Source organism: Tamandua tetradactyla, chromosome 1 (genome assembly GCF_023851605.1).
Source record: "Tamandua tetradactyla isolate mTamTet1 chromosome 1, mTamTet1.pri, whole genome shotgun sequence".
Taxonomy (NCBI): domain Eukaryota; kingdom Metazoa; phylum Chordata; class Mammalia; order Pilosa; family Myrmecophagidae; genus Tamandua; species Tamandua tetradactyla.
In genome coordinates, this window is record NC_135327.1 from 2,647,154 (window position 1) to 2,669,375 (window position 22,222).

The 22,222-nt window shown below is 48.6% G+C and overlaps 2 protein-coding genes and 1 long non-coding RNA gene across 20 annotated transcripts in view; 2 read left to right on the forward strand and 1 right to left on the reverse strand.

Annotated features, from left to right (window-relative positions):
• Positions 1-15,062, forward strand: part of PEDS1 (plasmanylethanolamine desaturase 1) — a 29,741-nt gene extending 14,679 nt beyond the window's left edge. For all 4 annotated transcript variants that reach the window (XM_077166808.1, XM_077166834.1, XM_077166817.1 and 1 more), the window contains 4 exons: positions 9,023-9,114; positions 9,903-10,047; positions 10,967-11,179; positions 13,655-15,062. In XM_077166808.1, coding sequence (XP_077022923.1) covers positions 9,023-9,114; positions 9,903-10,047; positions 10,967-11,179; positions 13,655-13,776 — 572 coding nt within the window. In that variant the 3' untranslated portion in view covers positions 13,777-15,062. The remainder of the gene's footprint in view (positions 1-9,022; positions 9,115-9,902; positions 10,048-10,966; positions 11,180-13,654) is intronic.
• LOC143688682 (uncharacterized) overlaps positions 1-22,222 on the reverse strand; it is a 34,778-nt gene that overhangs the window by 12,352 nt on the left and 204 nt on the right. For all 15 annotated transcript variants that reach the window (XR_013178229.1, XR_013178225.1, XR_013178224.1 and 12 more), the window contains exon 2: positions 14,809-15,017. This is a non-coding gene — a long non-coding RNA (uncharacterized LOC143688682). The remainder of the gene's footprint in view (positions 1-14,808; positions 15,018-22,222) is intronic.
• The window catches only part of UBE2V1 (ubiquitin conjugating enzyme E2 V1), a 30,182-nt gene continuing 28,693 nt past the window's right edge, over positions 20,734-22,222 (forward strand). Inside the window, exon 1 of the mRNA XM_077166883.1 lies at positions 20,734-20,920. The gene's annotated coding sequence lies outside the window, so the exon portion shown is untranslated. The remainder of the gene's footprint in view (positions 20,921-22,222) is intronic.

Consider the following 22,222-nt stretch of genomic DNA (forward strand, 5'->3'; position numbering starts at 1 on the left):
GTTTGGAGAAAAATGAAGGGGAGGAAATAGGAGCTGCGGTGGGGGTCACAGGGGCTGCCGTTGGAGAGCAGGTGCCAGGGAAGGACCTGCGGGAAGACACGAGGGACTGAGCTGTGCGCACGGGATGGCAGATGCAGAGCCCCCGACACGTGGGGGTGAGCCCATGGGGGAGAGTGACAGAAGACGCAGTGGGGGTCAGCCTTAGGCAGCCCGTGCACCGCTCTGCCTCAGTTTCCCCGTGTGTCCCACGGGGACGGTGCATCCTGGTGGGTTAGGTTTGGACCCCAAGACTGTTGGGCAGCCCGGCCCTGCCGCGTGGTGGCTATGTGGCCTGAGCCCAGGTGTTTCTGCACTTGCGGCCTGCATCTGCGTGGGGAGTGGGAGTAGAGCCGCCTTCCTGACGCAGGTGAGACCGAGCCGTCAGGCCTGTGTCCGGCACTGAGAAACCGCCCTGTAAATGGGAACCACTGTTTCTTTTGCTTGTTTGTTTTTTCTCCTTTACTCTGTTAATATGGTGAATTATACTGATTTTTAAAAAATATTTTTATTTAAGAAAACAAGCAATAATCTTAGAATACCACAAACAGGTATCTCCGCTTAACCACAGGCATATTTAAATAAAATATCTAATCATTGTCAAACGCCTGTTTATACAATATGCTTCATAAACCAATTTAAAGCTAGGAAGGAAAAAAATCTATAAATATAGATATCATAATTACTTAAACTCTAAATATTAAACAGTATCTTAAATACCATTTGATTAACTATCAAAACTGAGTGCATGGGTGGGCCACGGTGGCTCAGTGGCAGGGTTCTCACCCTGCCATGCTGGAGACTAGGTTCGATTCCCAGTGCCTGCCCATGCAAAAAAATAAAAACTGAGTGCATTCTCGAAATGTCAAGTGAAAAGTTATTATAAATATCAACTTTGCTATAGTAGTGAGCTGTTACTAAATATTTTCAAATTTTTGATTTCAGGAATTTATTTTATCTAATAATACTCTAACTGCCTATAGTTTTTTAAACCATTTTTTAGTTGTAAAATATAATATGTGTATGTATATACCACATTTTGTTTATCCACTTGTCTGTTGATGGGCACCTGGATTGTTTCCATCTCTTGGCAATTGTAAATAGTGTCGCTGTGAACATGGGTGTGCAAATGTCTGTTCATGTCACTGCCCTCAACTCTCCTGGGTATATACACCGAGTATTGGTATTGCTGGGTCATAGGGCAACTCGATATTTAGTTTTCTGAGGAATCGCCAAACCGACTTCCACAGCGGCTGCACCATTACACATTCCCACCAACAGTGGATAAATGTTCCAATTTCTCCACATCCTCTCCAACATTTAGAGTTTCCTGTTTGTTTAATAGCAGCCGTTCCTATAGGTGTGAGGTGACATCTCCCTTATAGCCCGTGAAGATGAGCAGCTGTTCACGTGCTTTTAGCCATCTGTGTTTGCTCTTCAGAAAAATCCCTGTTCATCTCCTCTGCCCATTTTATATTGGGTTTTTGTTCTTTTGTTGGTGAGCTGTATAATTTCTTTATGGACACAGGATATCAATCCTTTATCTGATACATGGTTTCCAAATATTTTCTCCCATTGAGTTGGCTGCCTCTTGACCTTTCTAACAAAGTCCTTTGAGGCACAGAAGCTTTGATCTTAAGGAGTTCCCATTGGTCTATCTTTTTGTTCACAGTTTGTGCCTTAGGTGTCAAGTTTAAGAAGCCACCTCCTATTACTAGACCTTGAAGATGTTTCCTACATTTTTTTCTAGTAATTTTATGGTACTGGCTCTAACATTTAGGTTTTTAATCCATTTTTAATTAATTTGTATATAGGATGTAAGGTAGGGGTGCTCTTTCATTCTTTAGGCTATTGAAATCCAGTTCTCCCATGCCCATTTATTGAAAAGACTATACTCTCAGTTCAGTGGATTTCGTGGCCTTATCAATAATCAAATGTCCATAAATTTGGTGGCCAATCTCTGAACTCTCGATTTTGTTCCCCTGTTCAGTCATTCTGTCTTTGTGTCAGTACCATGCTGTTTGACCACTGTGACTTTACAGTCAGGAAGTGATACACCTCCCAGTTCACTCTTCTTTTTCAGGATATCTTTAGCTACTCGGGGTCTCTTTCCCTTCCATATAAATTTGAGAAGCAGCATTTCCAAGTCTTCAAAGTAGGTTCTTGGGATTTTTATTGGTATTGCATTGTATCTGAAGATCAGTTTGGGTAGGATTGACATCTTCATGATATTGTACCCTCCTTTCCATGAGCATGGAATCTTTCCATCTATTTAGGTCATTTTTAATTTCTTTTAGCAGTGTTTTATAATTTTCTGTGTATAATTCCTTGACATGCCTGGTGAGGCTTATTCCTAGATAGCTAATTCTTCTGCTCACTGTTCTGAATGCAACTTTTTCCTTAGTTGTCACCTCAGATAGGTCATCGTTTGTATATAGAGCATTCCTGATTCCTGTACATTAATCTTGTATCCCGCCACTGTGCTGACTTGGTTTATTAGCTCAAGTAGCTTTGTTGTAGATTTATTTCTCAGGGTTTTCTAAGTATAGGATCATGTCAACTGCAAATAATCAAAGTTTTACTTCTTCCTTTCCTATCTGGATGCCTTTTATTCCTTTCTCTTATCTAATTGCTCCAGCGAGTACTTCCAGTACAGTGTTGAATAATAGTGGTGACGGTGGGCACCCACATCTTGTCCTCAGTCTCAAGGGGAATGCTTTCAGTTTCACTGTGAAGTATGATGCTAGCTGTGGGTTTTTCATGTATGCCCGTTATGACATTGAGAAAGAGTCCTTCAATTCCTAACTTTTAAAGTGTTTTTACCACGAAAGAATACTGAATTTTGTTGAATGCTTTTTCAGCATCAGTTGTTATGATCATGTGATTTTTCCCTTTCAATTTGTTAACATGCTTTATTACATTGATTTTCTTATGTTGAACCACCCGTGCATTCCTGGTATAAATCCCACTTGGTTGTGATGTGTAATTCTTTTTATTTGGTATTGGATATGATTTGCTAGTATTTTGTAAGGATTTTCACATCTGTGTTCATTAGGGAGATTGGTCTGTAGTTTTCTTTTCTTGTATCACCTTTATCTGATTTTGGTATTAGAGTAATGTTAGCTTCATAAAATGAGCTAGGTAGTGTTCCTTTTTCCTCAATTTTTGGAAATTGGCATTAGTTCTTTGGAAATGTTTGATAAAATTCTCCTGTGAAGTCTTCTGGTCCTGTGCCTTTTCTCTGGGGAAAGATTTTTTGACAACTGATTGGATCTTGTTATTTGTAATTGGTTTGCTGAGATCTTCTGTTTCTTCTCAAGTCGGTATAGGTAATTCATGTGTTTCTAGGAATTTTCATCTACATTGTCTAGTTTGTTGGCATATAGTTGTTCGTAATATTCTCATGATTTTTACAATTTCTTCATGATCTGTGGTAATGACCCCCCTCTCATTTCTGATTTTATTTGTGTTCTCTCTGATTTTTTCTTCATTAGCCTAGCTAAGGAGCCATCAATTTTATTGATTTTCTCAAATAACCAACTTTTAGTTTTGTTGCTTCTTTCTATTTTTTATTGTTCTCCAGTTTGTTTATTTCTGCTTTAGTCTTTATTATTTCTCTTCTTTATCTTCTTTGGGGTTAGTTTCCTGTTTTTTCTCTAAATTCTCCAGGTAAGCAGTTAAATCCTCAAGTTTTGCTCATTCTAGTTTTTTGATACAGACATTTAGAGCAATAAATTTCCCTCTCAGTAGAGCTTTTGCCACATCCCATAAGTTTTGATATGTTGTATTGTCATTTTCATTTGTCTCCAGGTATTTACTGATTTCTCCAGCAATTTCTTCCTTAATCCCCTGATTATTTAAGAGTATGTTGTTTAATCTCCATTTATTTGTGAAAGCTCTGGTTCTTTGGGGATTATTAATGTCCAACTTTATTCTGTTATGATCAGAGAAAGTGCTTTGGATAATTTCATTCTTACTGAATTTTTAGAGACCCAGTTTGTGCCCCAGCATATGAGCTGTCCTGGGGAACGTTCCATGTGTGAGAGAAGAGTGTGTGTCCTGGTGTTCGGGGATCTAATTATCACGACATATCTATTAGAGCTAATCCATTTACCCTGTTGTTCAGATTCTCTGTTTCCTTGTTGATCCTGTGTGGGTGTTCTGTCTTCAGAGGAGAGTGGTGTAATGGAGTCTCCACTGTACTGGTGATTTGTCTGTAGCTCCCTTCAGTTTTTCCAGTATGTGCCTCATGTACGTTGGAGCTCTTTGATTGGGAGCATACACGTTTGTGATTATTTCTTCCTGGTGAATTGTCCCTTTTATTAATATGTAGTGTCCTTCTTTGTCTCTTATGACAGCTTTACATTTAAAGTCTGTTTTGTTTTGTCTGGCATTAGCATAGCTACTCCTGCTTTCTTTTGTTTACAACTTACTAAGAAGATCTCTTTCCATCCTTTCACTTCCAGTCTGTGTCCTTGAGTCTAAGCTGTGTCTCTTGTAAACAGCATATAAATGGATGAGGTTTTTCATCCATTCTACCAGTCTGTATCTTTCAATTGATGAGTTTAGTCCACTAACATGCAAAGTAATTACTGTAAAAGCAGTTCTTGTCCTTTAGTTTTTGTCAGATCTGTATATGATTTTCCTTCTCTCCTTTCTTTAAATTACCTTTCCTCATATTCTTCAATTCCGTGCCCTTCTCCAGACCTCCCTCTCCTGTCTTTTATACCAGCCGACAGGGCTCCCTTTTAGTATTCTTGTAGGGCTAGCCTCTTGTTCACCATTCTCTCAATCTTTCTTTATCTTTGAGGATTTTAGTCTCTCCCTCCACTTGGAAGGATAGCTCGGCTAGAGGAAGACTTTTTTTTTTTTTTTTAATTAAAAAATAAACAAAATAAAACAACATACATAATCAGTAATTCACAATATCATCACTTAGTTGCATATTCATCATTTCTTAGAACATTTGCATTAATTCAGAAAAAGAAACAAAAAGACAATAGAAAAAGAAATAAAACGAACACAGGAAAGAAAAAAAAAAAGATTATACCTATCATACCCCTTACCCCTTGCCTTCATTGATCACCAGCATTTCAAACTAAATTTATTTCAACATTTGTTCCCCCTATTATTTATTTTTATTCCATATGTTCTACTCATCTGCTGACAAGGTATATAAAAGGAGCATCAGACACAAGGTTTTTACAATCACACAGTCACATTGTGACAGCTGTAGCATTATTCAATCATCCTCAAGAAACATGGCTACTGGAACACAGCTCTACATTTTCAGGCAGTTCCCTCCAGCCTCTCCATTACATCTTGAATAACAAGATGATATCTACTTGATGCATAAGAATAACCTCCAGGATAACCTCTCAACTCTGTTTGGAATCTCTCAGCCATTGACACTTTGTCTCATTTCCCTCTTCCCCCTTTTGGTCAAGAAGGTTTTCTCAATCCCTTGATGCTGAGTCTCAGCTCATTCTAGGGTTTTTCTCAATCCCTTGATGCTGAGTCTCAGCTCATTCCAAGATCTCTGTCCCACGTTGCCAGGAAGGTCCACACCCCTGGGAGTCATGTCCCACTTAGAGAGGGGTAGGGTGGTGAGACTGCTCGTTGTGTTGGCTGGAAAGAGGGGCCACATCTGAGCAACAAAAGAGGCTCTCTTGGGGGTGACTCTTAGGCCCAAATTTTAAGTAGACTTGACCTATTCTTTGCAGGGTTAAGTTTCATGTGAAGAAACCCCAAGACTGGGGGCTCTGCCTATAGTTTTGGTTGTCCACACTGTTTGTGAGAATATCAAGAATTCAACTTGGGGAAGTTGAATTTCTCCCCATTCTCACCACTCCCCGAAGGGGGCTTTGAAGATACTTTTCCACTCACTGATCGAATCACTCTGGGATTCATCGGGGCATCACTCTGGACAAACCAACAAAATCTCAGGTCCTACCTGAGATTCCAAGTACTTATGGCGTTCAATCAAACTATCTACATAAGTTATATTAGGAAATGCACTAGTCAAAATATAAATTTTGTAACAAATAAACATTTTTTACTTTAGTCTCACACAGAAGGTGACATTTTAAAATATTAATACCATCTATTTTCAGTACCCTGCAATAATGACATTCCTTTGTTCTTCCTCATGCAAAAACATTTTTAAAATTGTACCTTGTACATTTCACTATGGAGGAAGAATTCTTGGCTGGAAGCCTTTCTCCTTCAGGATCTTGAATACATCACACCACTGCCTTCTTCCCTCCGTGGTGCCTGCTGACCGTCTGAGGTCGGTCTTGCGTGTCTCCCCTCGTGTGCAGTGACCGCTTTTCTCATGCTGCCGTCGGGACTTGGTTTCTCTTCAGCACCTGACGGTCTGATTAGCAGGTGCCTGCAAGTGGGCCTGCTCGGAGTTATTCTATTTGCAGTTCGCTCGGCCTCCTTGAAGTGCATGTTCATGTCTTTCATAAGGGTTTGGGAGTTTTCTCCAACTGTATCTTCAAGTAACTTTCCCAACCCTTTATCTGCTCTTCTCCTTCTGGGACACCAGTGATTCTTACATTTGTGTGCCTCTCGTCGTTCATCGTTTCCCTAAGGTCCAGTTGCATTTTTCCATCATTCTTGCCATTTGTTCTTTTGTTCGCCCTAGTTCAGCTGTTCTGTCTTCTAGCTCGCTTCTTCTTCCTTCTGCTTCTTTGGATCTGCTATCGGGTGTCTCCAGTATATTTTTAATTTGGTCTACTGTATCTTTCATTTCTGTGAGATCTGCCATTTTTCTGTTTAACCTAATGAATTCTTTATGGTCTTCTAGTGTCTTTTTTGTTTTTCTCTTGTGTCTTCTTGCTATCCTTTATTTCTTTATAAATATTCTTGAGCAGTTGTTCCATGTTCTGTGCCCTCTCTGGAATTTTGATTTGGTCACTTGGGTGGCCATTTCTGCTTGGATCTTCATGTGTGATTTTCTGTTGTGTTTGAGGCGTTTGATTATATCAATGTGGTTGTTTTGCAAGTTGGTTTCCTTCACTGTCTAAAGTTCTGTATTTACTTGGTTTTTGCTGAATGTTTCCTTTTGCACTTTGTTGGTTATTCTCCACTAAATTAAGGTCTGGATCTTATGTTGGGGATAAAATCCAACTTAAGGGTCTATTAGAAGATAGGGTGGGTGCACAGGTACTGCAGTGGCAGAATTGCTGCCCTCCACGGGGAGACCCAAGCCTGACTCCCAACCGTGCGCACGCACACAAACACACATGCACACACACAGAGGACAAAGAAAAGAAGCGACAATAATAATGTAATAAAAACATGAAACACAAAAACAAGAACAACAAAATACACCTCAACAGATGTAGGCCCCAGAATCAAAAGGAGACATCCCAGGATATATACTGGGAGTGAAGTCAAGCTCGTGTCCCCCAAAGGGAGAGAAAATTTAAGGGAAAAATAGTAATACTAATAATACAAGTAAATGAAATGGGGTAATATGTGAAATAAAAAATAGAAAATAAAGAATAAAATGTAGTTATACTAAATGTCTATAAAACAAAAATTAAAGGTGTAGGCAGATAAAAAACTGAAGTCCTGCCTGCACTGAGCCCTGCCCCCCAGCAGGCGGTGACCGCGAGGCTCCTCCTCCCACAGGCCCCCCCTCCCGTCTCGTGCAGCCAACTTGCGCTCAGTGCCTCTGGCCAGCAGGCGGCGCACCCGAGTCTCCTCCTCTCAGCCCCGCCCCTCCTGGCTGAGGCCACCGCAGGTCGCGTGCTCAGCAGGGGGGCTGCTCTGCCCTGGGCTGGGGTGTGGGGTGGGGGGTGTGTTGGCCCGTCTCTGCCAGGGGCACTGGGCAGCTGACCAGCGCCTGGGGGATCACCTGATCCACAGCACCTGTGGGCCAGCTGTTCCTGCACCAGCCTGGTCCTCACTCCCTGCCCACTCCATCCCCCCCTCCCCGAGGCTGGGCCCCCTGGTGGATGATCAGCCCACCTCCGGTCTCCCCACGGGTGCTGTGCACTACGCAGGGAGGTTCCCTTGCCGGCAGCTGGTCAGCTCCCTCCCATCTCCACCTCCAGGTGTACCGCAGCCCACCCAGGGGACCCGGGCCACCGATCCCCTCGCTCTCCCTGTCCGATCCTGCCAATGCCCTCCCCCCCAAAACTGCCTAAAGACCCTCCTGGTTTACTCACAACCCCAGACCACAGTCCCCGTCACTTTCTCCCTGAGCCCTGTCTTGTTTCAGGGAGCAGGACTGAACTCCACTCCGCTCTGTCCTCTTCCTGGAAGTCTCACCACTGTTTCTTTTTTAATCATTTTCATTCCTGTATTACAAGAGGAAGCTGGAGCCAGAGAGCTTAAGTCACCTGCCCACTGTCAAACAGCTCATGCGTGACAGAGCTGGAATTTGAACCCAGACCCGACAACACTTGACCTCTGCATTATACTGACCCCACACACGAGTGAGGTGTTGGGGCCTGTGAGGGGACCCAGGAACCAGCACTCCACTGCCCCTCCAGTTTAGAACCAGCTGAGAACAGACAAGGAAAGGGGGCCGAATGATCACACTTACTGCTGATGAAAGCCAGGTCTGGAGTCTGGCTTCTCTCTGGAGGTGGTCACTTCTGGACACCAAGATCAGAGGGACAACCATTTCCATCCAGTCCCTGGCAGCCCCAGAGCTGCCCCAGTGTTGGGGACTGGAGAGGAGGGTGAACTGGTGGGCAGGCCCCACCGAGCTGAGCTGGCCCGTTTATTCTCTCCAGACCCCAAGGGGATGTGCCTGCATCTCCTGGGATAGAGTATGAAGAGGGGCAGGCTGAGGTCAGGAGTCCCCTTACAGGGAAGGAAATGTCTCCAGTAGAGAAGAGGTACCCGTAGGGAGTGGATGAGCGAGTGAGTGAGGCACTCCACGAATGAGCAACTCCCCAATCACAGGCCAGGGTGGCAGGGGCCTTCCACGTGCCCCCACCCCCACTCACCCTCTTCCTGCCCACAGTTACAGGGGCTTTCGTTGCTGACTTCCTGTCTGGCCTGGTGCACTGGGCTGCCGACACCTGGGGCTCTGTGGAGCTGCCCATCGTGGGGAAGGTGCGTATGTCGACCCACCCCCTGACCTCGGGTGACCCTATTCCTCTCTGAGGATTCTCCCTGTTTGAAAGGTGGGACCATCATCCCAGCTCACCCTACTCCCGAGATCGGAATGGGAATCCCCCAGGATTCTCCAGAAGCAAAAGCATCCAACCTGGGTGATAGAGAGATTTGGCATGTGCCTGTCTCTCCAGAAGCCCTGGAATGGGGGGGTCAGGTCTTGCTCTCTGCCTCCCGGCTTCTCCTCACCGTTTAATTAATTGTATTTTATCTTGTATTGCTCAGACTTTTTTGGGTTGTGGCAGAAAATCCAGTGTAAACTGGCTTAGTCAACAAGGGAATTGACTCAGGGAGATTGAAATTCAGGCCTGGCCTGATCCCAGTAGACTTGCCTCCATGCCTGGCCCCACCCGCCCGAGACCTCCACCCACCCAGTCAGCCACTCCAGGGGAAAGAGAACTCTCTCCTGTCGTTACAGCCCAAGTGCCAGGGCTCATCCCTATTGCCCACAGCCGGGTCATAAGGGCAGAAGGCCCCAGCTGGCCAGGCCTCAGTCACCCATTCACCCCTCAGCTGGGCTGGGGTCAGCAGGCAGGCCCTGCTGTGCTGCAAGGAGACTGTCCCTGAGCCCCCCAGCCCCTGGGGAGACCAAGGTCCTGAAGGGCCCCTGGCGAGGTCCTCACCGCCCATCCCCTGCTACAGCCACCAGACCCTGATGGTGGTGTGGGGTCGGGACCATGGCAGTGGCTCAGGAGCCCCAAGTGACCCCCAGCCCACTCCCGCTGCAGGCGTTCATCCGGCCCTTCCGGGAGCATCACCTTGACCCCACGGCCATCACACGACACGACTTCATCGAGACCAACGGGGACAACTGCCTGGTGACACTGCTGCCGCTGCTCAACATGGCCTACAAGTTCCGCACCCAGAGCCCTGGTGAGGCGGGGGTGGCGGGGCCCTGGGGACAGGCGCCTTGGGTTTCACAGAAATTTCATTTCATATAGATTGAGCCTATTTAACATAGATGTCCAGTTTCTCTTAAATCCCTTCTGGCCACTCTAGGTCCCTGCTCTCACCTGGCTTTACTGGCCTGAGCTGAGCTGCCCTCCAGGGACCGCAGCCCCGCACTCCCCGCCGCCCCCCACCCAGCCTGCCTGGCCTTGAGGCCGAGGCTCTGGACTCGGTCCCAATTGCAACCTTGGCCCTGCCTGTTTTGGAGGGGGGTGTCCTCACAACTAGGCACTTTATCTCTGCACCCATCTGTGAGTCCTTCCTTTGTGCCAGATGCTTTCTAGCAGCTGGACACCTCGTGGGGGTGGGTATGATGGGCGTCTGTCCTGCAGCCTAGAGCCAGTAGCTGCTGAAGCTGCCCGGAGCAGAACCCTGGCTCCAGCTGCAGGTTTCAGTGCTGCGGCCCCAGGCCAGGCTGACACGGACCCCACCCCATAGCCAGACCCTGCTCTTCCCCTCCCCTCCCCGGCCTGCTCCCCGCCACTCCATCAAACATCTGTCCTGAAGGGAGACCCCCTTGGTACATCGTGCATGTGTACTCCACTCAGGCTCTGCTTCTGGCAGACAGCATTCCTGATTTGCCAGTGAGAAACTGAGCCTCCAGAGAGGCAGTGTCACGAGCCCAGTGCACACAGCTGGTGCCCAGCCCCATCCTTAGCCATGACTTGTGCTTCGCCCACTGTCTGCCTGCCGAGCAGAAGGGGATCTGGAGGCCTTGAGGGGGTCGCAGCTTGCTTGGGGCACGTGACGTGGAGGCTGGGCGCTGGGTGCTGCCCGGGGCAGGGGCGAGCAGGTGAAGTCCCACCCCATCTCATGGCGGCACCGGCCTGTCCCCTCCCTGCAGAAGCCCTCAGGCAGCTGTACCCCTGGGAGTGCTTCGTCTTCTGCCTCGTCATCTTCGGCACCTTCACCAACCAGATCCACAAGTGGTCGCACACGTACTTTGGGCTGCCGCGCTGGGTCACCATCCTGCAGGACTGGCACATCATCCTGCCGCGCAGGCACCACCGCATCCACCATGTCTCGCCTCACGAGACCTACTTCTGCATCACCACAGGTGTGGCCACGGGCTGGCATGGGATGGGCAGCTCCCGCCCGCGCAGCTTCCTCAGGGTCAAGAGGGCAGAGAGCGGTCACAGAAGGAAGCTGCCGCCCTTGCCTTCCTGGAAGGCTGTGCCAGCATTTCCTGCATGCTGGCTGCTCTAGGTGCCGAGGCCGCAGCGGTAGACAACCCCCAAACACACTCGCCCTGCTCTGGGAACCCGTGATTCCACCCAGCGGTGTGCTCGATCACCTGCTGTGTGCCCGATCACCTGCTGTGTGCCAGCACAGCTCTGGGCTTAGGATACAGCTGTGCACAGGACAGGCAAAAGCCCCTATTCCTGTGGTGCTCACTTTCTAGTGGGGAAGAAAATGGAGAAAAGCTCATCGGTGGAGCAAACTGCCATGGAGAAGACAGCAGGGAAAGGGAGGAGAGAGTGGAAGGGGTTCACCCTTTTAAATAGCGTGGTCAGGGAAGGCCTCACTGGGCAGAGACCTGAAGGAGGTGAGGGAGAGTCAGGCAGCTCTCTGCAGGGAGAACATTCCAGCAGTGTGGACAGTGGTACAAAAGCCCTGAGGCCAGAACACACATGCGTCAGGTGATGAGGTGCAAGGCCAGTGTGGCTGGAGGAAAGGGAGTGAAGAAGTAGAGCTGACAAAGTCCAGGTGTGACAAATACAGCAGAAGAAAACAAAGCAGGGTGAGGGCCAGACAGCGGAGTGTCAGGAGCAGCTGTTTATATAAGGTCAGAAATCAGAAAGAAATGTGGGCAGGGCCCTGCAGATAAATGGGGACTGATCTGTCCAGGCACTGGGGGGGCAGCAAGTGCAAAGGTCTTGGGGCAGGAACCTGCCTGGCACAGCCTTGGCCAGTAAGGACACCCGTGTGCCAGTGGCAGTGACTGGGCCAGGGCCAAGCTGTGAAAAGGTGAGCAGGTACTCCAGGGCCAGCTGATTTCTTCCAAGGTTAAGTATGATGGAGGTGCTGTCCAGTCAGACTTAAGCTCTGAGTATCAGTTCCTCTGTGTGGGCGTTTAGGAAACCCACCTAAACCTGCATGTCACTTTCCTCATCCACAAAATGGGCAGTAGCTCCCTTCTCACATCCTCCCTTCACAGGTTGTGGGGGAATGGCAAGATGGCAAATGCAAGTGCTTCGTTTGTAGTGAGCACTTGGTGAGTTCAGTGCTTTTTTTTTTTTCCCCAAGTCTTTCTGGAGGCAGAGCTGGGAGGCACAAAAAAAAAAGATTCTGCATATCCTGAAGTCCTACTCCTAGAAGGGGTTAGAATTTAGGCTACTTAGGACATTGGTTAACCAGTCAGGGAGGACTGGGTTCAAACCCTGGTTTGGCCACCCAGCAAGTGCAAGACTCTGCTCTGAGCCTCAGTTTTCTCATGTGGAAAATGGGGCTGATACTAGCATCTGCCTCGTGGTGGGGGTGGGGTTTTAATATGGGTTAAATACGATTGTTGGCTCTATTTATTGAACACCTACTATGTGCCAGGCACTGTTCCAGGCACCAGGATAAGGCGGTGAAACAACAGTGGTGCTCCCACCCATATGTTGTGTTGGGTGTCAGCGAGGGCAGCAGAGTGAATGGAAATGGTTACAGGTTACGATAAAGGCCATAAGAAAATAAGAGTGCAGAAATTGGGGGTGCCTCAGTAAGTTAAACAGAACTACCATATAACCCGGCAATTCCACTCCTAGATACAAACCCAAAGAAATTGAAAACAGGGACTCACACAGATATGTGCACACAATGGTCACAGCAGCATGTTTCATAACAGCCAAAAGGTGGAAACAACCCAAGTGTCCATCAGTGGCTGAATAGATAAACAGATGTAGCCTATATCAACAATGGAATACTCTTCAGCCGTAAAAAGGAATGAATTTTGGATACATATGACGGTGTGGGTGAATCTTGAAATTAAAAATTAAGTAAAATAAGTCAGACACAAAAGAACCAATGCTGTATGATCCCACTTATATAAATTAACTAGACTAAGCAAATTCAGAGACAGAAAATAGATTATAGAGGTGACAGGTTGGCAGGAGGGGGAATGACGATTTGTGCATAATGGGTAGTTTCTGTTGGGGGTGATGAGAAAGCTTTGGTGATGGTGGCACCACCTGTGAATGCCACTGAATTGTACAATTAAATAGTCAAAAAGGGAAGTTTGTGTTCTATATATTTTATCACAGTACCATCATAATGAATGAATGAGCGAATGTGACATGACAGGCCTCCCATCACTTAAGGGTGCAACTTAGACAGGTGGCCGGGATGGCATCCCACATAGAAAGTGAATGCCTAGGGATGAAGGCATGTCTCGGAGCAGCCCTGAGCCTGCTGGTGGGGGGGCCCCACCCCCAGATTCATTGGTCGGGTCCCCATGCACCCATTCTGCAGGCCTGCTCCCCTTCGACCCCAACCCGGCCACGGCCAGCTTCTCGCCAGTCCCCTTGACTGCCACCCCGTTCTCCTGCAGGCTGGCTCAACTACCCTCTCGAGAAGATTGGCTTCTGGCGGCGCCTCGAGGACATCATCCAGGGCTTGACGGGCGAGAAGCCTCGGGCAGACGACATGAAGTGGGCTCAGAAGATCAAATAACCCCTCTGAGCCTGCCACCTCCTTGCCCGCCTTCCCCAGCCCTTGAAACCGAAGCCATCTGCCAAATCCCAGCATCCTTACTGCTGCTCCCTCCAGGTGGAGAGCTGCCTCCTGGGCTGGGCCTGGGGACCCCCATCCTGCCCCTCGTGATACAGAATACTTGAGCCACTGATTTTCCAGTTCCTTTTTTCATTTTCTTCCCTCTGCCCCTCCCCAGCCACTTGAGCTGCTGTCTGCCAAGCCTCTGAGTCTGCAGGAAAGGAGCCTCGCCCTGCCACCCACCCCTTGGGCAAAATGGAAGCTTGCCCATTCCCTGTACCCCTGCTGTCCACTGCCCCAGCAGGCAGTCCTTCGGCGTGGCTGGTGTTGGAGCCTCTGAATCATGTCCCTCTGTTCTGGAGGGTCTGGAGAGCCCTCCACATAGTGGGGTGCCTGCAGAGGGCCCGGGCGGCTAGATGGCCCTTCTTTGCCTCCATCTCAGCCTGTCAGCTCAGCAAGGGCTCCAGGGCCAGTGGCCAGCAGAGGCCGGGTCTCCTGCCCAAGCCTGGACCCCCCTGCTCCCTGCCCGTCTGCCCACATGGTTCCAGCCCCTGCTGATGCTTCCAACCTGAGGACACCCTTACAGGGCACAGCCCCTGCCAGGGCACTTAAGCATTTGTAAGGGAAGAGTCTCCCCTCTGGCCAGGGGTGTCAGGAAAGGAAGAAGAGTGAGGCTTTTTTGATTTGGTTTTTTTTTTTCAAAGGTGCTTGCTTGTTTAATGTAAATAGAAAGCCTTAATATCTTTTCGGTATCATGGAGTAATATTTTAATGTCATGTTTTGGATGTAATAATATATTTATAACAAAGCAGCAAGAGTCTACCTAACCTCAGCTGCCTTGTGGTGTTTCAGGTTGGCCCTAGTGGGGATGGGGTCGGTGAAGGAGCCCAAGCCGAGGTCCCACCCCAGTGCACTCCGGGCACCCCTACCCGCCCCTGTGCAGGGTTCAGGAGGGGGCTCTGGCCACTTGAGACATTAAATTGATGTTGATACCTGCTTCAAACACTTCCAGAGGGGACTCCACTTTGGTGGGGGAGGCCTTCGCACAGGAGCTTGTGATGATGAGACTAGTGAAGTCCAGTCCCTGTCCGTCAGTTTGCTCAGCAAATGTACACTGGCCGCTCACGTGTGCCAGGCTCTGGTCTGGATGTGGGAGTCCGGCAGTGAACAAAGCACAAGGATCTGCCCTGGGGGAGGCTGACCTGTGGGGAGAGAGAAACAATAAACTAAATAAATGCACCTGAAAAGTCAGATGGTGATTTGTAAAGAAAATCAAATAGAATGGAACCACCTCAGAAAAGCAGGCTGAGGGCTGCTGTAGCAGACTGGTCAGGGAGGACCTCTCCTAGGAGGTGACATTTGGGCTAAGACCGGGAGGAGAAAGAGATTGGGCCAGCAGGGGAAAGGACTCTGATAAGAGGCTGGTGCAGATCCGACACTGGAGCAAGCCTGGGGACTTGAGAGATGGCCAGGCAGTCAGTGTGGCTAGAACAGCAAGGGGCACATGGGAGGAAATGAGTTTGGAAAAGTAAGGGCTTGTTTTCTAGAACCTCTGGGCTGGGGGGAGTGGGCGGGGCCACTGACAATCACTGAACCTAATCTTAGGCATCTATTACGTTTTGGCTGAAATAGTGATTCAGTAGTGAACATGGACATATCACAATCGCATCTGGTCTGGGCTAGATCATTTCTGCAATATTAGGAAAAAAAAGCTTGTTGGGGGCAAGGAAATGATAAAAACTTTCAATCACTGATAAAACTTTCTTTTAGTGTGGCCTATAAACATTTTCCTTAAAGTTTGTCAACCACTTGATTTGACAATTTTAAGATTTGTAAATAATATAAGCAGAGGTCAGTAGCTAAAATGATTTTATTAGTTTGTGTAACTGAAAAGTCCAAAGGTGGTTGTGCCCTAAGTTTTGGCAGGACTCAGAGCTCATTCACATGATCAGCAGAGCTCGGTCTGACTAGCTTTGCTTTTCAGTTTTCTAAACTGAGACTCAGCATTGGACTGTGCGGCTATCTCAGTGGAAGGAGTCTTCCCTCCCCACAGCTGCCGCAAAAGTCTCAGAACAACCTCTCATTGGCTTGGATTGGGCCTTCTGCCTATCTCTGAACAATCACCCTGACCAGGGGGTGGGGCAATCTGATGGGCCAGGCTTCAGCCGTCCACTCCTGGTGGTGCCTGAGGATGGGATCAGCCCTTCCCAAGCCACGTGGCTGAGGGGAGGGAGGGATGGCTCCCAAAAGAAAAATGGAAGTGCAGTTTCCAAAAGAAGTCCGTGGAGGATGGAGCAGACAGCCACACTTTTCAGAGGCACCCATTTCCTGCCCCCAAGCCCTGCCCCAGGGGATCCTCTGGCCAATGTCATGCCAGTTCCTCTGGAGCCAGGGAGAAAGCTCAGGCCCAGAGAAGTATTGTGACTTGCCCAAGGTCCCGCAGCTAGTGACAGCAGAGCCTCAAACCTGAATTTCAGCATCTCTAGTCCTGAGACCCATGGGCTGGAAAAATACTTTACAAAACTGGAAGGAGGTGTTAAGTCCCTAGCAGGCAAGGGAAAATGCTACTACCAACTGAACAGGTACCATGTTCTGAGAGCTCCAAGGGCCACGGCGCAGCAGCTCCCACCGCAGCTCTGAGAGGTGGGAATTAGACCTGTTTGCAGATGGGGAAACTGAGGCACTGAGCAGTCACATAACACGCCCAGGATCAAACATCTGGTAGTGGCAGAGCGGGGATGTGAGCCCAGGGCTGACCTAGAGCCCCTGCATTCTAACATTTGCGCCACCACACCCATGGAGAAGGTGGGGTGACTGATGTCGACTCTGAGGGAACAGCACATGTGGGCTGAGAAATGGCAGCTGAGCTGGGGACTGGCATGGCCTGGGACATCAGTCCCCAACTGGCAACTGCTGCAGAAATCAGGATTTTAAAAATAGTGGCTCCATTTATAAAACATACTGTGGACAAAACCCATGCTGGTTGGCCTGGTTTTAGGTGGGTTTGTGCTGCTGTCTGTTGGTAAGCGGGGCAAACAGCTGGTTTCCAGCTCCACTGGGACTATCATGCAACCCCCTGGTGCCCCACTCTTCCTTAAAGGGGGTCTGGGCACATGCCCCAGGAAATGTGCCCCCACTTTAACCCCTAACCCCCTTCTGATAAACCTGAAAATTTCAAGCATCCATTTTAAACATTATCTTGTGATTAGCAGGCATAAGGTAAAGAATAAGAATCAAACGATACAAAAGGGTCTGGGGCAGGGGCCAGCCAACTATGGCCAGTGCAGCAAATCTGGCCCATCTGTTTTTCTCTGGCCCACAAGCATTTTAAAATGCTTGAAAAACAGAGACGATTCCCTGACACATGAAGAGCACATGAAATTAAAATTTCAGTGTATCTGTCAATAAGGTTTTACTGGCGCATAGCAATGCCCATTCCCATTTGCGTGGTCAGTGACAGAGCTGAGCAGTGGCAGCGGAGACCCAGGGGCCTGTGAAGCCTAGCACATTTACCATCTGGCCCAGTACAGAAAAGGTGCGAGAGTGAAGAGCAGGTTTCTCTTGCACCCATGTTCCCAAGCTCCCTGTCCCCTTCCCCAGAGGCCATGATTGCAACAAGACCTGGCAAGTTCCCTTTATAGAGACACAGACACGTCTCTCTGACCCTCCCCAACTCTGACAGAAAAGGTAGGATGTTATACATACAGTTCTGTATCTTGCCCCTTTTCTTTTCATATAATATATTTTGGAGATAGTTTTCTATCAATCGTCAGAAAAGCCTTCCTTATTCTTTTTAACAGCTGCATAGCATTCCAACATTGGGATGGACCATCAATTTTTAATCGGTTCAGGGCTGATTCCTAACAATGAATTGCTGATCAAAGGTGTGTGTTTTAAACTTTGATACCTCCTTCCCAATCCTCTTCTACAAGGGTTGTGCCAATTTATACTCTCACAACAACTTTTGAGAGTGCCTGTTACCTCACACCCTTGCCAACAGAGTACATTATCGAATGTTCTGTTCTCTGCCAATCTGATAGGTGGTTTTAATTTGCATTTCTCTTAGCGAATTACAGGGAATCTAAGATATCATCCATTGTAAGATGCATCCTGATTCCAGAGATGTTTGAATGTAAAACTTAGATTCAATGAAATACAATACGTAGAATGAGATTGGGTGTGTCTTATCATGAGCTTAAAAGGCATTTGGATCTCTATCTCAAATCCCAGCTCTGCCACTTATAAACTGTGTTACTTTGGCAAGTTACTTATCCTGTTTGTGCCTCAGTTTCCTTATCTGTAAAATAGGGATAATAATGGTACCTACCTCATAGGATTGTTGTGAAGATAAAATGAATTAATATGTACAAAATACTATGTGCCTAGAACATAGTAAATGCTCAATAAATGTTTGCTATGATTATTGCTTTCTTTTGGGTTCATTTTTTTCTTGACAAAAATGCAAGAGCTCTTTATAAATGAAGGAAACTCATCCGTTTTGTCATTCTCCTGCCCTGTATCCCTAGTTTTTATTCCCTTTTTTCCTGACCATAAAAGTACAAAATTCAAACATTACAGAAATAAATTGTATAGGAAGAAGAAAACAGAAACAAACCAGATAGCACCATGACCCCTACCCATCCACTCCTAACCCTTTTAGGTAGCATATTTTAGCAACTACGTAAAGGATCTACCTTTATATAAAATATCTACACATCGCACATGAAAATCACAATTGTGCCTAATGCTGTAGTGCATGGCTCACGTGGGGTCCATGGGTCCATGTATGTGTCAAAACAGCACCAGCCAATGTGTCATGCCCACTGTCAACCACAGACTCCTCCCAGGGATTCTATGATCCATTTTCTGGTGGTCTGTGGCCCTTCCTGTCAACAATTTGTCAGCTTTACTTTCAATAGTTTTTATTATACAGGCTATAGCAGGAGGGTTTTTTTTTTCCCTTAACTATAAGTAAAAGTACAGCCATAACATTATAGGATGCAGTCCACACCTTGCTACCCAAAGTATGGTCTGTCAATCGGAGAGGCATCCCCTGGGGGATTGTTACAAATGCCGAATCCCAGTGCCATCCCTGGAAGTCGGACATCAGATTCCGCATGTGGCTGTTCAAAGCTGTATGTACCCCAGAAAAAAAATGTTCTTAAATTTAATCCATTCCTGTGTGTGAACCTGTTCTAAGTGAGGTTACTTAACTAAAGTGTGATCTGCCTCACTCAGGATGGGTTTAATCCTATCCTGGAGTCCTTTACACAAGAATGAAATACAGACAGAGAAAGCCACGGAAGCAAGAAGCTGAAATCAAGGAAACCTGAAGGAGAAGGGAGAGCCCAGGAGATGCCACCCTGTGCCTTGCCATGTGACAGAGAAGCCAAGGATTGCTAGCAGCCGGTCTTCAGGAAGAAAGCAACATCTTGAGGATGCCTTGATTTGAACATTTTTCCTGGCCTCAAATCTGAACAAACATATTTCCACTGTTTAACACAGCCGTTTCCTGTTTGCTTTAAGCAGCCTACGAAACTAAAACAGCATTTCAGCAAGATCTCTAGTAATCAGAGTTTGAGAAGCATTGCTTTAAAAATTAAGATATAGATCTTATAAACTATATTGAATATTATGTAGACTACAAATACAAATATGTTGAAAGGTTTTACATTTTGAATATACTTTTTCAAACGCCTTTCGTAGCCTGGGCGTTTTCCTACCTTTTTGAGATTAGAGTTTTTGAATGAACACCATGGAACAATCCAGGTAAATTTACATCTCTTGGCTGGACTCCTGCACCAGCTTCTTGAATCTGTTAAGTGTACTTTTTGCTGTCAGTAACAGAGACCTACCTCTAAGAACAGCTAAAGCAACAGTTGTTATTTCATGTCTTAAGAAGTCTGTAGGTAGGTAGTCTCAGGATTCCTTCAGTAGCTCATACCATCCAGGACCTAACTCTCGCCATCCTTCTGTGCTGGCATCTTTGGTGTGCTAGCTTTTTTGGCATTAGGCATGTGCATCAGCATCGTACCATGGCTGCCACAGCTCTGACCATCACAACCTCATATGGTCATTAGAAGGAAAAGGGACAAAAAGGCTCTCTCCCTAGCTAGTATTAAGGGGAGAGAAACTTTCTAAACATCCCCCTCCCTGGCTAATTGGCCAGAACAGGGACACAGGCACACCACTGGACAAATCACTGGCAAAAGGAAACAGCAGTCCCCATGACTGGCTTGACCAAATCATGATTCACACCTAGCATCACACCCGTTTCTGAGCAATACTAGGTTTGGCAGCCAACAGCGTCTGTCACACCTCCCCTCCAGAGTGCCCCATCCGTCTCCTTGAGACAGCCAGGCTGCACTTTCTAAAAATGCAAACCTGCCCATGTCCTGCTTAAAACCTCTGACGTCCACCTGCCTCACAGGGAAAACGGCAGGTAGGACAGGGTTAAGGGACATGAGTTCTAACCTGATTTTACCCCCTTTCTTTGTTGTGTGACCCTAGGAGAGGCATTTAACTCGCCCCAACCTCAGTTTCCTCGCCTGAAAAACGGAGACTAACGTCTTTATAGTGACTTTGCAACGGTCACTGAGGATAAAACAAAAGGAGGCTAAAAGGCGCTAATACTCACATAGCCCCTACTCCGTGCGGGCACTTCCTAAATCCCTCAGTTCTAGTGATGTCTCACTCATCCCAGCAACCCGATAAAGCAGGGCTCTTGCCCCAGCCGCTGGCGCCACGAGCGCTGACGCTGAGCGGGGCCGAGCGGAGCCGGGCGGGGCCGCGGGCGGATGCGGGGTTGGGCCGTGGGGGGTGCGGGGTGGGGCCGCAGGGGCCTGCCGCCGAGCGCAGGGGGAGGGCCGGGCGGGGTGCCGGCCGGGAGCAGCCGCGGGCGGGTGCGGGCCGGCCGGGCGGGGCACCACAACCCCCAGCGTGCGCCGGCCAGCACCCGGGGAGGCCTCTTCCGCGTGGGCTGGTCGCTACTCCAGGCAGGCTCGTGGGGTTCCGGGGCAACACTTCGCTTTACTGTCAGTTTACCGCACGAAAAGGCGGATACTATTGTCCCCCTTTTCAGAAGGCGGAACCGAAGTCAGGACAGGTAAGTCCCACAGCAGAGCGCGCGGCGGGGGAGGGCTGCCCCGCGGCCATTTCCCTCCAGAAGACGCTACCACGACCCAGAGTCCAGCGCAGGGATCTCCTCCAGGCAGCCCCGCGATACACGGATGAACGTCAGGGCGCATCACGCGTGGCCCTCAGAGAGCCGATTATAGCTTAGACCTGGCTAGAGAGACCAGGGCAGGCTCCCTGCGGCCGTGCGGCGCCCGCGTTCCTGAGACAGAGAGGGGACGGCACAGGCAGGGGCCCTAAGGAGGGAGGGGCACGTCGGGGTCCAGGTTTCGAGAAGCCCACAGCAGCTCTGGGATGCGGACAGGGCCGCCAGGGCCTCGCGGGCAGCTTGGCCGTCCAAGCTGATCCACGCCGGAGCTGGTGGACTCTGCAAGGTTCCAACAGGCCCCTTTCCTCCTGATGACTGTCCCTGCTGGACGATTAAGTCCATGGTTCCTCAGTTTGGAGGTCTGCATTTTACCCAGGAGAAACGGGGAGCCACTGAGGCTTTAGAAGGGTGTTTTGAGCAGATCTGTCATGGAGAACGGCCCGTGGGGGCAAGAGCGGAAGCCTCTGCGGCCATCAAATCAGAGACAAGGGCCGCCTGCCCCGAGTGGGAGAAGGGGATGGAGTTGAGAGACGCTTCCGAGGCATTCCTGTCAGAACAAGGCGGTGCAGGGGCGCGCCTGGCCAGCGCTTCCAGCTTCTCTGCCCCCCCCCCCCGTCCTTCGTCTCCCGGGTTTAAGATGCGGACCTTGAGCCCGTCCCTTCTCCCCTGTCAGTCCAGTCTTCAGATCCGGATAAGAGCCCATGGGACTCTTGGATTTAACTTGTGTCCAGGCCTTTGCTGTTTCCTCTACCCCTTCTCACCTGCAGGTTCGGATGAAACGCGACCGCCTCTGGGGGCCCTCCGTGACCACCCCTGCCGCCCCTTCTCTGATTTACTCTCCTTTCGATCATAGCCATGATAAGAAAAAATGTCCTTTCCTATTTAGTTGTCTCTCTGTGGATCTCCTCTGACTAGAACGTAAGCCTTTAAGAGCGGGAACTTACTTCTTCAGGGATGTTCGTCCACCCCGGTGCCTGGCACAGCGCCTGGTACACAGTAGGTGCTTACTAACTATGTCTGAAGGCGTGGATGGGCGACTGCTTTCCCTGCCCGCTCCATGCCCCTTCAAGCCGGCCGCGGCCAGCAGCGGCTGTGGGTGCGACCCTCCGCGCGCCTGGCGCTGTCACAGAACCCGGCGACGCGGCCGCTGGAGGCCCTGACAGACCGGGAAAGCCCGGGTGACCG